General features: G+C 45.7%; 1 protein-coding gene across 1 annotated transcript in view; it reads left to right on the forward strand.

The window, feature by feature from the left end:
• The window catches only part of TMPRSS3 (transmembrane serine protease 3), a 155,090-nt gene that overhangs the window by 47,791 nt on the left and 88,593 nt on the right, over window positions 1-18,706 (forward strand). Inside the window, exons 4-6 of the mRNA XM_044285875.1 lie at window positions 6,917-7,088; window positions 8,476-8,588; window positions 8,670-8,730. Coding sequence (XP_044141810.1) covers window positions 6,917-7,088; window positions 8,476-8,588; window positions 8,670-8,730 — 346 coding nt within the window. The remainder of the gene's footprint in view (window positions 1-6,916; window positions 7,089-8,475; window positions 8,589-8,669; window positions 8,731-18,706) is intronic.

Consider the following 18,706-nt stretch of genomic DNA (forward strand, 5'->3'; position numbering starts at 1 on the left):
AAACCGTTCCTTACTCCGCGGAGGAGGGGCCCTTGAGGGGGAGGTACTGTCATGGTCTTACCTCCTCGCTGTTCCCTTCGTTTGACATGTGCTGGCGGCCATCTTGGTTTCTGGGTTTTCTTGTAGCCTCCCACCCTGCGGCTCCTCCTTCCCACTGGGAGGAGCTGGATGCCCAGCTCATATATATAGGAGGTCTGTGGCTTCAGTTCCTTGCTTGGTCCTCCTGTGTTCACATGCTTCCAAGACTGCTGCTGCTGCTTCTGGTTCCTGATCCTGGCCTCGTCTGACTACCCCGTTGGTTCCTGATTCCGGCTTCGTCTGACTACCCCGTTGGTTCCTGATTCCGGCTTCGTCTGACTACCCCGTTGGTTCCTGTTCCTGGCTTCGTCTGACTACCCTTCTGGTTCCTGACCTCTGTCTCCGCAAGACCCTGCTTCGGTTTAGCCATCCGTTCGGACTTTGCTTACGGCTTGCTCTTCAATAAAACCTTCTTATTTTCCACTTATCTCTTGTTGTACGTCTGGTTCATGGTTCCATGACATTGACGTACCCATAGACTATAATTGGGCAAGCATAGTTTAAAAGTGCTCGGTTTGTCTCTGTTTACGTTTCTGTACATTTTTCTGCAGGCTAGCTATAGCTATATCGTAGCTCACCACACTTTTCTGTCCTGCAAGAAAAACGTAAAGAAACGTATCCTTTTTTTCACATTGCATTGAATGGGAGACAGATGGACTCGTAAGACAATACGTATCCGTTTTTATCCAGATACTTCCTACTTTCTTTGATACATTTTAAATCTTTCAAAAAACACATATACTTTTTTTGTTAAAAACCGGACACAAACGTATTGAAACATATGCACATCCGTCAAATGTATACATTATAAAAAGGATAGATAACCACAAAATTGCATACGTTTGTATACTTTTTTTTACTGTATGTCTAAACGTATCCTCTTGACGTACAGCAAAAACGAGATGTGAGCAGGCCCTAAGTTTACTGACCTGCATGCTGAGAGTCTGTGGAGGATATGAAGACCCACCATGACTAATCGCCAAAGCAGGACACGGCACAATGTAGCAGCTGGGAGACACCGTAAGAGTAGGCCGAGAGAGAGCGTCCACAATCCTCAAGTGAAGGAGGAGAGACTCGGAGAATGCACAGACCTGGCACACGTGAGTAAGAAACCTGCCAGCATTTTTTTTCTTGGAGTGTAATTTCTGAACCTCTGTGTAATGGATGTGTAACCACCAGAAATGTGTGCCTCTGCTTGTAGGACATGTAACCACAAGGCTACAGGCCATTACATTTCAGTTAGTCTTTGTTTTCCTGTTTTCCTGTTTTCTGGGTTCTCTTTTCTCGATGGGCTGCACTCGAGAAAAGGGGTGTGCAGCTGGGTGCCCCTTTCACTCTGGTAAGCACTTGGATTGGGAGAGCCAGGAATTTGAGGGTGGTGAGTCAGAACCCCAACGATCTGAGATGGATGGTCTATCCTGAGGATTGTCATCAATATCCTGAACCTGGAAAAACCCTTTAAGATATAGTTCCTGTCAAAGACAATAATATAGGTGAGGGTGCACCACAGCAAACAATAAAATGGGGTCTACTTCTGGTGCTGGTAACGTGACTACACCCCTAACCACATGGGACAGTGTGAATTCACCACAATCCCATTTGCTTAGGTTTTAGGACATTTGGAGTGAAGTTCCTGTACAGTTCTCCATGTCCATTACAATATGGGATGCAGCCATCTTCTTTCTCCAAGAGTTCCAAAGCACCACATTGTCCACCTCTGTTGTATGTTGGCCATCCAAGAGTGGCCCACCCAGAGTGGAGATCATACTTATCTGGTCCCCACCAATTGGTTCGGTGTCTAACGCTCTTGGGCCGACTCTTCTCATCCATTGATTGGGGGCATGTGACCGCTGCAGGCAATTACAGGTGGCAGCGGTCATGTCACAACCAGACAGCTGAGAAGCTCTGACAGAAGCCTTTCAGAACCTCCTCCTTGAGTTTTCTTTGTTTTGAATTTCAGTTCCTCATCTCGTTAGCCTCTCTCAGCTGTCATGTAGTTGGACTGATTGCATCCCTTTAAATTCCTCCCCATAATGCATTAGTGTGCGGCTTATACAACTTCCTGGAGTGTGTGTGCATGCTGATCCTATCTTCCAGCCTTCTACAAGATAAGTGCTGTACATTTATTTGTGATTTTCTGTTTGCTGGATCCCAGGTGACCCTGACTCCCTCCGTGTCTAGTGTAGGGAGCCGGTGGTCGTGTCCCCTCACTATTGTAGGGTGTTCAGGTGGTATATAGTCGAGGTACGTGGATATTCGATCATCCACCATTGGGATTTTCGCATAGGCTGAGCAGACAGGGAGAGTGCCAGGTCTTATGCAGGGGTCTCCCTTTTGGTTCCTTAGTTTTGGATCCAGTGAGTCATATATTCATTTTGCATGGTCTTGTTTCCTGTACACCTTCCGTGACATTATAAACCACCAAAACCGTCTCAAGCATGGATCCGGTTTCACTTTTGACTGAACGTTTCCAGGGTCTTTCATTGGAGGTAGCTGATCTCCGTAAGACTCTTTCTGAGTTTCTAGTGACCGGTGCAGCTTGCGTTCATGGAGTTTGTTCTGAGCCTAAGATCTCGCTCCCGGATACGTTCTCCGGGGGTAGTGAGAATTTTGTGCGTTTCAGAGAGGCTTGCAAACTCCATTTTCGCCTTCTTCCCCATTCCTCTGGTGATGAGGAACGGAGGGTGGGGATCATTATATCGCTGCTCAGGGGTAACGCTCAGTCGTGGGCCTTTTTTTTGCTGCCGGTGGGGGCACGACCCCTCCGTTCAGTGGATGAATTCTTTTTAGCCCTGGGTCAGATATATGATGATCCGGATCGTATTGCTTTGGCTGAGTCTAGACTACGTCTGTTATGCCAGGGTAAACAATCCGCAGAGATATACTGCTCAGAATTTCGGAGATGGGCAGCTGATACTGGTTGGAATGATGCTGCACTCCGAAGTCAATTTTGCCATGGTCTTTCAGAGGGATTGAAAGATGCATTTGCCTTTCATGAGAGGCCTATCTCCTTGGACGCTGCTATGTCTCAGGCCGTTCGTATTGACAGGCGTCTTAGAGAGAGAGGAGAGATGTCCCCTTCCTGTCATACTCAGTCCCAGGACAGTGCAGCGGTCTCATTCTGTGCGCAGGGGTCTCGGTCGCTGTCAGCCCCTTCTGAGCAGGAGCCCATGCAGCTGGGGTTGATTGCTTCTGACAATAGAAGATTCAGCCCGCATGGGAAGGTTTGTTTTTGTTGTGGAGGTATAAATCATTTGGCAAATGTTTGTCCCTCTAGGAGATTCAGGCAGTTTTCTGGGAGTAATAAAGAAACAAAAAGGAAATCTTTTTAAAATGTTCCATCTGTTACTATTGGCAGGGTTGAGGCAGAAATTGAAGGTTTTCCGTTTGCTTGTAGTTCCCGTTTTGTCCTGCCTGCCAGGGTGGCGCTAGAGAGCAAGAAAATTTTTTGTGAGATTTTTGTAGATAGTGGAGCAGCTGTCAATCTCATTGATAATCATTTTGCGATAACTCATGGTTTCTCTTCTCTGAGAGTGGAGTTCAGGATTTGCCCCCGCACAGGGAGTACGATTGCCCTATTAATCTCATCCCAGGCGCCAAGCTGCCTAAATCTCGTTTATACAATCTCTCCCAACCTGAAAGGCTCGCTATGTGTGCTTATATCTCTGAGAGTCTGAGAAAAGGACACATACGACCCTCGAAGTCACCTGTTGCCGCTGGTTTTTTCTTTGTTAAGAAAAAAGATGGTTCTTTAAGACCTTGTCTGGATTTCAGGGACCCTTATCCGCTTCCTCTGATCCCGGACCTGTTTAACAAGATTGTTGGGGCTAAAGTCTTTTCCAAGTTAGATCTAAGAGGGGCATACAACCTGGTCAGGGTCAGAGAAGGAGACGAATGGAAGACGGCCTTCAATACCCCTGAGGGCCATTTTGAGAATTTGGTTATGCCTTTTGGTTTGATGAATGCCCCAGCCGTTTTTCAGCATTTCATGAACAGCATTTTTTATCATTTAATGGGAAAATTTGTATTAGTGTATTTGGATGACATTTTGATTTTTTCTCCTGATTTCAAAACTCATAAGGAACACTTACGTCAGGTCTTGCTCATCCTGCGGGAGAATAAATTATATGCAAAACTGGAAAAATGTGTGTTTGCGGTTCCAGAAATTCAATTTCTGGGGTTTCTTCTCTCCGCTTCTGGTTTTCGCATGGACCCCGAGAAGGTCCGCGCTGTGCTTGAGTGGGAGCTTCCTGAGAATCAAAAGGCGCTGATGCGTTTTTTGGGCTTTGCCAATTATTACAGGAAGTTTATTTTGAATTATTCCTCTATTGTTAAACCACTCACTGATATGACTAGAAAGGGGGTAGATTTTTCCTCCTGGTCGGTAGAGGCGCGTAAGGCCTTTTCTAATATCAAGGAGAGTTTTGCTTCCGCTCCCATCTTGGTACAACCTGATATTTCTCTACCCTTCATAGTTGAGGTTGATGCTTCTGAGGTGGGTGTGGGTGCGGTCTTGTCTCAGGGTTCCTCTCCTGCCAAATGGCGACCGTGTGCCTTTTTCTCGAAGAAACTCTCCTCTGCAGAGAGAAATTACGATGTGGGAGATAGGGAATTGTTGGCCATCAAGTTGGCTTTTGAGGAATGGCGCCATTGGCTAGAGGGAGCCAGACACCCTATTACCGTGTTTACCGACCATAAAAATCTAGCCTACTTGGAGTCAGCCAAGCGTCTGAACCCGAGACAGGCCAGATGGTCTTTGTTCTTTTCAAGGTTTAATTTTGTTGTCACGTTCCGCCCTGGGGTTAAGAATGTGAAGGCAGATGCCCTGTCACGTTGTTTTCCGGGAGGGGGGAATTTTGAAGACCCGGGTCCCATTTTGGCTGAAGGTGTGGTGGTCTCTGCTCTTTTTCCTGAATTGGAGGCAGAGGTGCAGGCAGCCCAGTTAGAGGCTCCTGATCTTTGTCCTCCTGGGAGGTTGTTTGTGCCTCTCGCTTTAAGACACAAGATTTTTAAGGAACACCACGATACGGTCCTTGCTGGGCACCCGGGGGCAAGAGCCACAGTGGATCTCATCGCTCGGAGATTCTGGTGGCCTGCACTTCGTAAGTCGGTTGAGGGTTTTGTGGCAGCCTGAGAGACTTGCGCTTGTGCCAAAGTCCCTCATTCACGGCCATCAGGTCCTCTCCTTCCCTTACCCATTCCTTCCCGTCCATGGACACATCTGTCCATGGACTTCATAACGGACCTGCCTCGTTCCTTGGGGAAGACTGTGATTCTGGTGGTGGTGGACCATTTTAGCAAAATTGTGCATTTCATCCCTTTTCCTGGTTTGCCCAATGCTAAGACGCTGGCGCAGGCATTTATTGATCACATTGTCAAATTGCACGGTATTCCTTCAGACATAGTCTCTGATAGGGGCACGCAGTTTGTTTCCAGATTCTGGAAGGCTTTCTGTTCTCGCTTGGGGGTTCGGTTGTCATTCTCTTCTGCTTTCCACCCGCAGTCGAATGGCCAGACAGAGCGCGTCAATCAGAATCTGGAGACATATCTGCGCTGTTTTGTGGCGGAGAATCAGGAGGATTGGTGTTCTTTTTTGTCCCTTGCTGAGTTTGCTTTAAATAACCGTCGTCAGGAGTCCTCGGATAAGTCACCATTTTTTGGTGCATATGGGTTTCATCCGCAGTTTGGGACTTTTTCGGGAGAGGGGTCTTCTGGTTTACCTGATGAGGACAGATTCTCCTCGTCTTTGTCTTCTATTTGGCAAAAGATTCAGGATAATCTAAAGAGCATGAGTGAGAGATATAAGCGTGTGGCAGATAAGAGACGTGTGCCTGGTCCGGACCTGAATGTTGGTGATCTGGTGTGGTTGTCTACCAAGAATATCAAATTGAAGGTTCCCTCCTGGAAGTTGGGTCCTAGGTTTATTGGGCCTTACAAAATCCTGTCTGTCATCAATCCTGTTGCCTACCGTCTTGATCTTCCTCAGACTTGGAAGATCCATAATGTTTTTCATAAGTCCTTATTGAAACCTTATGTTCCACCCATTGTACCCTCGCCTTTGCCTCCTCCTCCGATTATGGTTGATGGGAATCTTGAATTTCAGGTCTCGAGGATTGTGGATTCTCGTCTTGTCCGCGGTTCTCTCCAGTACCTCGTTCATTTGGAGGGTTATGGTCCTGAGGAGAGGATGTGAGTCCCAGTGACGGACATTAAGGCCACTCGTCTCATCAGGGCTTTCCATAGGTCCCATCCTGAGAAGGTGGGCTCTGAGTGTCCGGAGTCCATTCGTAGAGGGAGGGGTACTGTCACAACCAGACAGCTGAGAAGCTCTGACAGAAGCCTTTCAGAACCTCCTCCTTGAGTTTTCTTTGTTTTGAATTTCAGTTCCTCATCTCGTTAGCCTCTCTCAGCTGTCATGTAGTTGGACTGATTGCATCCCTTTAAATTCCTCCCCATAATGCATTAGTGTGCGGCTTATGCAACTTCCTGGAGTGTGTGTGCATGCTGATCCTATCTTCCAGCCTTCTACAAGATAAGTGCTGTACATTTATTTGTGATTTTCTGTTTGCTGGATCCCAGGTGACCCTGACTCCCTCCGTGTCTAGTGTAGGGAGCCGGTGGTCGTGTCCCCTCACTATTGTAGGGTGTTCAGGTGGTGTATATAGTCGAGGTATGTGGATATGCGATCATCCACCATTGGGATTTTCGCATAGGCTGGGCAGACAGAAGGAGAGCCAGGTCTTATGCAGGGGTCTCCCTTTTGGTTCCTTAGTTTTGGATCCAGTGAGTCATATAATCATTTTGCATGGTCTTGTTTCCTGTACACCTTCCGTGACAGGTCATCTGTCCTCTTGCATCACGTGACGGAAGGGGAGCAGGTCACCGCTGAGGCCTCTGATTTGCTGCAGCAGCAATGTGTCCCTCTGTCGACGGATGTTGATCTCAGCATGGCAGGGAGAGAAAGAGCTGGCCTGGGAGTGTTAGACACTGAACCCAGCGGCGGGGACCAGGTAAGTATGATCTCCATTGAGGGTCGGCCACTCTGGGAGGTCTATCTTACTCCTGGATAACCCCTTTAATTGTTGATGCTTTTTAATGAGATATGTACAGGAGCATCTGCTACCTCTGTACCCCTAGAGCTACGCCCCTGAATATGTCCTGCAAAGCGGGGGTGTTACCCAAAGCAACCAATCAGATTCCAGCTCTAACTGTTATCTCTAATGATCTGAATGTTCCCGAGGGCCAAAAGCTTATTTATGGATCATCATCAGGGCTTGTCCAGACCTACGACAGCGCACCTTCTTCTCAGTAAATTAGACCTGACAATCAAATCTCCCATCTCCGCTCTCAATACCGTCACTGACGACTGCATCTTGTGACATTGTGACAGCTTTATGTGACATTTCTGACACAAGCAGCAGATGGCAAGTAGGAAAACCTTGGGAAAAAAATTCCCTTGTTAGAACATGCTTTTATTTGCAAGGAAGAAGGACTTGTTACCCTGCAAACCTCCTCCTCCAATGGTCTGGTCCGGGTTCACCGTGTTATCAATCAGCTCTGGCATCGTGGCCACCTTTGCTACTGGGTGGTGAGAACCTCTTTCGGAGAAAATGCCCAATTGGCTTTTGCAAAGGGTATGAGGGCCCTTCTGTACCTGGGTGGTGACATCGGGACTATGAATGGTCAACTATGGAATGGCGGCCCTGCCCCAGTGCTCAGCACTTTACATCAGTCCATATTGACCTGTAAAAGTAAGGTACTGCCTATCTGGCTAACTAGATTTAGTGAAAAGTCAATTTAAAGTGCAGGATATCACATTGCGGCACCTGTAAAGAAATACACACAATGGGCACAATATACTTGAACGTTGCTGAAACTAGAAAAAGATTAGTGCAAACATAGTGCAAATATTTAAGGCAATTAAATAATGCAATAAAATAGTGCAAATAAATCACATTAGAGTCTCTCCTTCCATGTTGGCGGATGAAATGCACCAAACGGGAATCAAATAGAGCAAACAGTTCCTTTGCAATCCACGGGAAATAATGTCATTATTTGTAATCCAAATGAGGTAGTAAAAGTAATTTGTAATCCACATAAAGTAATAATAGTAATTTGTAATCCACGTGGGTAGGATGTAAAATAGCAACACAGGACAATGAGAACCCTTTTAGCAAAAGGGGGCTCCCAAATAACCTGAGAAGGGGAAAAAAAAGGAATTTTGTGCGTAAACGTACGCAACTTGAAGGTAGTTGACTGAAGATGGGGGTAACTGACAGTTGGGGGGAGTCCTGACTAAACGAGGAGACAACAGGGGCAACCTGAAACATAAAAGAATACCAACCTTCAGGAGCAGTCCTGGCCGTGGCTCCCAGAAGTCTTTGGTTCTTTCTTTAGATGAAGAAGATTATGAAGAGAGGCTCTTCAGAGGAAGGACTTCAAATCCTCCTCGCTACTGCTGCTGCTGAACTCCATCAGATGTTTTTCCTGCCTTCTGTAGTCTTGCAGCTGTAGTAAATCTCCACTGGCCTCCTGTGGCAGTGACCTGGTTGTAGAGCTGGTCATCACGGCTTTGACTTTCTGTTTTACAGGAGCGGCTGCTCCTGCCATCATAAAAGGATCGAGCACCTCCTTCTGCAAAGGGGCTGGAAGGTAATTTTCTTCACTGGGCGGTCCTATACACAGCTCTGGGTTGATTTTCCTCCGTAGTGGCTCTGACTTCTATGGCAGTTGGTATGCCACCATGGTAGGACTGAATACAAATGAGGTACTTGACATACATCCCAGATGTTGGGTGGATGTTGGGGGTGCAGGTAGTCCGGGGATGAGAACCTCCGGCTCTGGCTTCCGATGATTCTTGCAGACAGCGCACCCATCCTGTTGCAGCTGGGTCATCCGGCCATACCTCCGGTTCCGTCCGCAGCATCAGGGGTTTCTCCAGGCAGGTCACGGCTACAGCAAAGGGCCCCTGAAGGGACTGCATGGGGGTGTACTCTACCACATCTCCCTTATAGAGGCTGTGGCGGGCCTAAGGGAGGTAAGGGCGCTTAGCGGAGCGTCTTTTGACATAAAGCTCCTGCCCGGTCTTGTCATCCCTAATGAAGCCAGACCCCCTCTCAACCAAGAACCACACCATGCTGCCGGTCCTCCTCCCTAAAAGCGTGTTCCTGGGCTGGGGTTGATCCCATACCCTGACTGCCCAGTCCTCAATCGCTCTGCGTAATCCCACATATTGCTAGTGTTGGGCGCAAATAATTTGAGAAAAAATCTCGAATTCGCAAATATATCACTAATATTTGCCCAAATATTCGTGAAATATAGCAAATTCGAATATAGCCCCTGCCGCTCATCACTACATATCGCAAGCACGGGCTGTTAGTTCTTTGGGCACCATCAGTTTTAGCCCTTCAAAAGTGCCATGCTTCTTGGGTGGCGGAGTGGGAACTCCGGCCGCCCCCGCTGCGCCAGATGGCACGGGGAACACGGGCAGCTCCTTCCCCGATCCTCTCACGAGCTGCGACACCAGGATCTACTTCAGGACTGGAGAAGGAGGGGCTTCAGGGGTGGAGCTTCCCCTTCCTTCCTCTTTGCTAGGATGTTGTTCCCTGTGGGCAGGGTTGGATTTTCGCTCTTCAGACAGGGGCGTTCCTCCATTTTCCCACGCTGTCAGATGATGCGACATTACCGGCCAAAATGGCGAATTAACCCTTCTGATGCCGGTCGCTCCGCAGCAAATTCAACAAAGTCATTTTTAAAGGGTTTTTTGTAAATTCCGTAGGCTTTGTAGTTGTAGGCCTCCCCCCAGGGCCCTTTAAGAGGAAAAAGTACTTGTTTCGTGACGCCAGTTGCAATGAAGCAACAAGGGCACAGGGCCCCTTTTAGTGATACTGTGGATGGTACCCAGGTGTAGGAATGCCAGAGTGGTGTAGGGTGGCCTAAATGTTCCTTTAATGTTGGTGCACGTGTCACAGTGTTCCTACCTGGATACGCTGGACCCCAGGTGTTGGCCCCGAAGCAATAAAAAGGGGGGTTGTTGATGAAATAAATTTAGTCCAGACCTTGTGATGAAGTTCAGTAACAGCTTTACTTTGCATAAACCTTTCTCCAACAGTTTCCGGCTTTGTCTTGGTTCCCAGCAGGCTTTAGCATTAACTCAGGCAGGTGAACACACTCAACTCTGCTACATCGGTTGCTCTCTGGCCCTGCTGTGCTGACAGGCTGACTGAATAGCTTTGCTTTAGCTGTATGCTGCAACTTTTTCTTGTAGTCTGACTCTAGCTTAATTCAGGGAACTCTGCTCCTGGCTTCAGAGGCTCCAAGCTGTGGCCTCCACATCCAACAGAGCTGAAGGTGCTCTAGCTGGCTTAGGCTACTTTCACACTTGCGGCACAGTGATCCGGCAAGCAGTTCCGTCGCCGGCAAAACGTATGCCAACTGATGGCATTAGTAAGACTGATCAGGATCCTGATCAGTCTTAAAAATGCATGATCAGTCAAAAAAATGCATTGAAATGCTGGATCCGTCTTTCCATTGTCATCCGGCAAAACAGATCCGGCATTTATTCATTCACCTTTTTTTCGGTCTGCGCAGGACGTATCCAGCATTCCGGTATTTTGAATGCCAGATCCGGCACTAATACATTCCTATGGGAAAAAAATTCAGGCATTCAGACCAGTCTTCAGTTTTTTGGACCGGAGATAAAACCGTAGCATGCTACGTTTTTCTCTTTTGCCTCCTCTTTTGCATCCTTATGCATCCTGAACGGATTACTCTCCATTCAGAATACATGAGGATATACCTGATCAGTTATTTTCCGGCATTGAGCCCTTTTGACGGAACTCAGTGCCGGAAAAGAAAAACGCTAGTGTGAAAGTACCCTTAGGCAGGACATGTCCAACAGGGACGTGCACCGGCTTCCTTCCCCTCCACTGGGTACTGTCCACTGACTTCTAACTAGCTAAGACCCTCCCCTCCTTAGAGGGAGAATTAAATGGAAAGAAGGTTCCATCCTCTGCAAATGTAGCTCTGTCATGCTTGCTGCCAACTTCTGGTGAACCAGGTACATTACATGAACATTAAAAGTTACATAGGAACAGCAATGCACATTGTATAGGACCTGCAATAAATGCATAAGATGACACTGTGTTAGCCCATAGGAGACAGTAGCGGGGTGCGGAGTGCTAATGGCACTCTCGCTCATTACACATGTATGTATTTTTCGCCCTAAAAGCCGCGCCGGCCCATAAGATGCACCTAGGTTTTAGAGGAGGACAATAAGAATAAAATATTTTTCATTAGACCTGAGTTCAGACCAGCAATCAGACCCCCAATGTTAATCAGACCCTCAATCAGACCTCAGATCAGACCCACAATCAGACCTCAGCTCAGACCCCAATATGAATGATCCCCAATCATACCTCAGATAAGAGCCCCAATATAAATAAGACCCCCCTGAGATTCAGATCTCAGGTCAGACCCCCATGATTCAGATTAGCCCCCATGCCACAGATCAGCCCACCATAATGGAAGCACTCATTAGTATTCTTCCCATAAGACGCATCTTATGGGGCAAATAATACGGTAGTTAGAATCAAATTCAGATTTGGCAGAATTAGAATTTTTAAAATTTGTCTGTGTAGAACTGAGAAAGAGAGATTGACCTATGTGAGGCCAGGCAAATCTGAACTGGGTACAGTACAGACCAAAAGTTTGGACACACCTTCTCATTCAAAGAGTTTTCTTTATTTTCATGACTATGAAAATTGTAGATTCACACTGAAGGCATCAAAACTATGAATTAACACATGTGGAATTATATACATAACAAAAAAGGGTGAAACAACTAAAAATATGTCATATTTTAGGTTCTTCAAAGTAGCCACCTTTTGCTTTGATTACTGCTTTGCACACTCTTGGCATTCTCTTGATGAGCTTCAAGAGGTAGTCACCTGAAATGGTCTTCTAACAGTCTTGAAGGAGTTCCCAGAGATGCTTAGCACTTGTTGGCCCAACTGTGGAGGCCAGGTCATCTGGTGCAGCACCCCATCACTCTCCTTCATGGTCAAATAGCCTGGAGGTGTTTGGGGTCATTGTCCTTTTGAAAAATAAATGATGGTCCAACTGAACGCAAACCGGATGGAATAGCATGCCGCTGCAAGATGCTGTGGTAGCCATGCTGGTTCAGTATGCCTTCAATTTTGAATAAATCCCCAACAGTGTCACCAGCAAAGCACCCCCACACCATCACACCTCCTCCTCCATGCTTCACGGTGGGAACCAGGCATGTAGAGCCCATCCGTTCACCTTTTCTGCGTCGCACAAAGACACGGTGGTTGGAACCAAAGATCTCAAATTTGGACTCATCAGACCAAAGCACAGATTTCCACTGGTCTAATGTCCATTCCTTGTGTTCTTTAGCCCAAACAAGTCTCTTCTGCTTGTTGCCTGTCCTTAGCAGTGGTTTCCTAGCAGATATTCTACCATGAAGGCCTGATTCACACAGTCTCCTCTTAACAGTTGTTCTAGAGATGTGTCTGCTGCTAGAACTCTGTGTGGCATTGACCTGGTCTCTAATCTGAGCTGCTGTTAACCTGCGATTTCTGAAGGCTGGTGACTCGGATGAACTTATCCTCCGCAGCAGAGGTGACTCTTGGTCTTCCTTTCCTGGGGCGGTCCGCATGTGAGCCAGTTTCTTTGTAGCGCTTGATGGCTTTTGTGACTGCACTTGGGGACACTTTCAAATTTTTCCCAATTTTTTGGACTGACTGACCTTCATTTCTTAAAGTAATGATGGCCACTCTTCTTCTTTACTTAGCTGCTTTTTTCTTGCCATAATACAAATTCTAACAGTCTATTCAGTAGGACTATCAGCTGTGTATCCACCTGACTTCTCCACAATGCAACTGATGGTCCCAACCCCATTTATAAGGCAAGAAATCCCACTTATTAAACCTGACAGGTGAAAAACCATTTCAGGTGACTACCTCTTGAAGCTCATCAAAAGAATGCCAAGAGTGTGCAAAGCAGTAATCAAAGCAAAAGGTGGCTACTTTGAAGAACCTAGAATATGACATATTTTCAGTTGTTTCACACTTTCTTGTTATGTAGATAATTCCACATGTGTTAATTCATAGTTTTGATGCCTTCAGTGTGAATCTACAATTTTCATAGTCATGCAAATAAAGAAAACTCTTTGAATGAGAAGGTGTGTCCAAACTTTTGGTCTGTACTGTATGTTAATTAGCTTTCCTTCCCAAAGGAACAGAAAGCTAAGCCTCTGATGCCACCAGATACAGTCCTGATCAAAAGTTTAAGACCACTTGAAAAATGGCAAAAAATCATATTTTACATTGTTGGATCTTAACAAGGTTCCAAGTAGAGCTTCAACATGCAACAAGAAGAAATGGGAGTGAGACAAAACATTTTTTGAGTATTCAATTAATTGAAAATAACGATTAAACTGAAACAGGCTGTTTTTCAGCTTATCCAAATTTTAGGACCACATGCCTTTAAAAGGCCAAATCTGTGCAAAGATGTGGATTCATTGTCATTTTCTGTCAGGTAGTCACACGTTGTGATGGCAAAGGCAAAATAACTCACTTTTTGAACGTGGTCGGGTTGTTGAACTGCATAAGCAGGGTCTCTCACAGCGCGCCATCGCTGCTGAGGTGGGACGCAGTAAGACAGTCATTTGGAAATTCTTAAATGATCCTGAGGGTTATGGAACAAAAAAGTCAAGTAGAAGACCCCAAAAAATTTCACCAGCACTGAGCCGGAGGATCCAATTGGCTGTACGTCAAGACACTGGATGATCCTCGACCCAAATTAAGGCCCTTACTGGTGCTGACTGCAGCCCCATAACCATCAGACGGCATCTGAGACTGAAGGGCTTCAAAAACAAAAACGTCTTCAAAGACCTCGTCTCCTTGAACGCCACAGAACTGCTCGTTTGGACTTTGCAAGAGAGCACCAAACATGGGACATTCAAAGGTGGAAGAAAGTTTTATTCTCTGATGAGAAAAAATTTAACCTTGATGGTCCAGATGGTTTCCAACGTTACTGGCATGACAAGCAGATCCCACCTGAGATGTTTTCTACGTGCCACAGTGGAGGGGGCGCCATAATGGTCTGGGGTGCTTTTTCCTTCAGTGGAACAATGGAGCTTCAGGAAGTGCAGGGGCGTCAAACGGCCGCTGGCTATGTCCAGATGTTGCAGAGAGCATTCCTCATGACTGAGGGCCCTCGTCTGTGTGGTAACGACTGGGTTTTTCAACAGGACAACGCTACAGTACACAATGCCCGCAGGACAAGGGACTTCTTCCAGGAGAATAACATCACTCTTTTGGCCCATCCTGCGTGTTCCCCTGATCTAAATCCAATTGAGAACCTTTGGGGATGGATGGCAAGGGAAGTTTACAAAAATGGACAACAGTTCCAGACAGTAGATGGCCTTCGTGCGGCCGTCTTCACCACTTGGAGAAATGTTCCCACTCACCTCATGGAAACGCTTGCATCAAGCATGCCGAAACGAATTTTTGAAGTGATCAACAATAACGGCGGAGCTACTCATTACTGAGTTCATGTTTGGAAGTTGGATTTCTGTTTTGGGGGGGTTTAGTTTTTTTTGGAGGTGTGGTCCTAAACTTTTGATCAGCTAAAAAACAGCCTGTTTCAGTTTATTCGTTGTTTTCATTAAATTGAATGCTCAAAAAATGTTTTGTCTCACTCCCATTTCTTCTTGTTGCATGTTGAAGCTCTACTTGGAACCTTGTTAAGATCCAGCCATGCTAAATATGATTTTTTGCCATTTTTCAAGTGGTCTTAAACTTTTGATCAGGACTGTATTAGGTATGAATCCAATCAGTCAGTGCTTAGCCTTTGAAACAGGCCTTGAAGCATAATGTAGATTGCCACTTAACAGTGCAGAGCAGAGAGAACTGGCTTAGCTAGCTGAGAGGCCTTGATCAGCATCTGGGGGGATACTATTTCTCCTTATGGAAAGCAACTGAGCACCTAGTAGGTGTGAGAAGTCTTATAGGCCAGACAACTCTCCTCTGGGTTTTTAAGGTAAAACTATATGAAAATTAGCTTCCCTTCCAAAGGGAGAAGGAAGCTATACAGACTATATTCCCTGTTGAAATGAATAAAGGCATTCAGCTTCAGAAAATCCATAACCAACCATTTTCAGGCTGCTGGTGGCACCAGAGGCTAATCTTTCTGGTCCTTTTGGAAGGAAAGCTATTTTACATACCTAGAGGAGGATTGCCTGGCCTATAACACACCTCACATGGATAAGTCTCTCACTCTCTCTCTGATTAAAGGTAGAATCCATTTGTGCCCGAGACAAATTTCTTTGCAGGTTCGTACAAAACGGAAATTCGCTCATCTTTAGTGTGGTATAGCACATGAAGGGTGCAAAAGGCCACATTGAATCAATCTTTCTCAGAAGAATCAACATCTAGCTACAGCTTTGCAGTGCCCCTGTATTAGTGCCAGAACACGGCCCCTTATATCAGTGCTAGTTACAGTGCCCCCTATAGCAGCACCAACACAATGTCCTCTACAGTCGTGGCCAAAAGTTTTGAGAATTACATAAATATTGGAAATTGGAAAAGTTGCTGCTTAAGTTTTTATAATAGCAATTTGCATATACTCCAGAATGTTATGAAGAGTGATCAGATGAATTGCATAGTCCTTCTTTGCCATGAAAACTAACTTAATCCCTAAAAAAACTTTCCACTGCATTTCATTGCTGTCATTAAAGGACCTGCTGAGATCATTTCAGTAATCGTCTTGTTAACTCAGGTGAGAATGTTGACGAGCACAAGGCTGGAGATCATTATGTCAGGCTGATTGGGTTAAAATGGCAGACTTGACCTGTTAAAAGGAGGGTGATGCTTGAAATCATTGTTCTTCCATTGTTAACCATGGTGACCTGCAAAGAAACACGTGCAGACATCATTGCATTGCATAAAAATGGCTTCACAGGCAAGGATATTGTGGCTACTAAGATTGCACCTCAATCAACAATTTATAGGATCATCAAGAACTTCAAGGAAAGAGGTTCAATTCTTGTTAAGAAGGCTTGAGGGCGTCCAAGAAAGTCCAGCAAGCGCCAGGATCGTCTCCTAAAGAGGATTCAGCTGCGGGATCGGAGTGCCACCAGTGCAGAGCTTGCTCAGGAATGGCAGCAGGCAGGTGTGAGCGCATCTGCACGCACTGTGAGGCAAAGACTTTTGGAAGATGGCCTGGTGTCAAGAAGGGCAGCAAAGAAGCCACTTCTCTAAAAAAAAAACATCAGGGACAGATTGATCTTCTGCAGAAAATATGGTGAATGGGCTGCTGAGGACTCGGGCAAAGTCATATTCTCCGATGAAGCCTCTTCCCGATTGTTTGGGGCATCAGGAAAAAGGCTTGTCCGGAGAAGAAAAGGTGAGCGCTACCATCAGTCCTGTGTCATGCCAACAGTAAAGCATCCAGAGACCATTCATGTGTGGGGTTGCTTCTCATCCAAGGGAGTGGGCTCACTCACAATTTTGCCCAAAAACACAGCCATGAATAAAGAATGGCACCAAAACACCCTCCAACAGCAACTTCTTCCAACAATCCAACAACAGTTTGGTGAAGAACAATGCATTTTCCAGCAGCACAATGGAGCACCGTGCCATAAGGCAAAAGTGACAACTAAGTGGCTCGGGGACCAAAACGTTGACATTTTGGGTCCATGGCCTGGAAACTCCCCAGATCTTAATCCCATTGAGAACTTGTGGTCAATCCTCAAGAGGCAGGTGGACAAACAAAAACCCACTAATTCTGACAAACTCCAAGAAGTGATTATGAAAGAATGGGTTGCTATCAGTCAGGAATTGGCCCAGAAGTTGATTGAGAGCATGCCCAGTCGAATTGCAGAGGTCCTGAAAAAGAAGGGCCAACACTGCAAATACTGACTCTTTGCATAAATGTCACGTAATTGTCGATAAAAGCCTTTGAAACGTATGAAGTGCGTGTAATTATATTTCACTACATCACAGAAACAACTGATACAAAGATCTAAAAGCAGTTTAGCAGCAAACTTTGTGAAAACTAATATTTGTGTCATTCTCCAAACTTTTGGCCACGACTGGACATCATTGCTCTTATATAGTCGAGGCCGGTAGAATGCTGGTCACTGTCATGAAAATATTGGTGGTTTAGTAATGACACCAGTGACAAATGCCGGTCTTGCTGCCATCATTGAACCAACAGTGGTCATGGAGGTAACCCGGTGGAAAAGGCCCTGTTGGTTCCTTCTAGGTGTCTAACTAATATTTGAGGAAAGCAGGCACTGGAAGTGTGTGACCATTGTGCATCAGCTTCCACTCATAATGGTCTGGCGGCATAAAGTCTAATATTCACTGCGTACAATGAGATATTATCTGAGCACTGTAAGGCGGCATTTACTAAGCAATTCATTATTATCACAATTTACAGTGGGGACCACACTGTATAGAATTGCTATTTAATTGTATAGCGCTGTTATTCGGTCCGTAAGGTATTTATTTTACTATAGGTGCTGCTTAGTATGTTCATTTGCACACGGGAGCAGAGGCAACATCAGAAGGAACCACACAGGGCACCATCCGACATAAGGCCAGCCCCTGTTTATTGCCCATTTTTAATATAGCTCCAGAATATTTGGAAAAAGCCGCTAATGAACTAACATAGACCTAGCAAAAGGTTATTTGAGTAAATTAGCTAAGGGCCAGGAAAGAGTTAAGTGGGCATTTAAACCCCTTAAAAGAATTACTGTGCCTCTCCCCCTCCCGAATCCCCCTGTAATCTGATCACCTCTCCTTCGCCAATGCCACAACCTGTCCTATTAGGTTTGTTTTGCGGTATTTGTTGAAAGCAACATACAAAGAAAATAAGTGTTGAAAGGTGAAAATGAGACTTTTATGGACAGAAGGCGGCCTCGTGCCAAGATATAGCTCGTATAAAACGCCTGCACAGACAATCGGTATACCAAAGGGTGGAACTTGGCTGTACCTCAGGAACTACATGGTGCCCACTTCAGGGTCAGCGCCCAGGTTTACACAGAATCGGTGGAACTGGGTTTATTTTTTAAACTTTTTGAGAGAAAAAAACTAAAACTAAAAGAAAGACATATTTCCAGACTTTAACCTCTTCAGCACAAAATAAAAGGGCGTGACCCCCACTGACAGACAGTTAGGGGTCCCATGCTCCTGACCTGATGGAGCAGCAAGTATAATGTTAGTTAATCGCACCGTAATTCACGTGAAATTCACTGTATTTGTCGAGATACTGTGCCGTATAGATGCATGTTGTAAATAGCGCTGTTATTATACTGCCATCTTGTGGCTAATTGTGTCATTGCTAATGGATAATACATTGTGAGGTGCACAAGGACCTTTTCAATCACATGATCTAATTATATAGGTCCTTAAGTAAATGAGAGAGAACCCCTGTCAGATGATAAATGGTAGTGGCTAAGTTTCATGCACCGTAAAGGCCACATGATATTGTAAAATCATGTGGCCCTGAAGCAGAGATGGGTTATAGGACCAGAGTAATGGCTAAATTCCATGTGCTGTCGTTATAATGATTAGTAATTTAAAAATGGAGTGTTCAG

Source organism: Bufo gargarizans, chromosome 3 (assembly GCF_014858855.1).
Source record: "Bufo gargarizans isolate SCDJY-AF-19 chromosome 3, ASM1485885v1, whole genome shotgun sequence".
Taxonomy (NCBI): domain Eukaryota; kingdom Metazoa; phylum Chordata; class Amphibia; order Anura; family Bufonidae; genus Bufo; species Bufo gargarizans.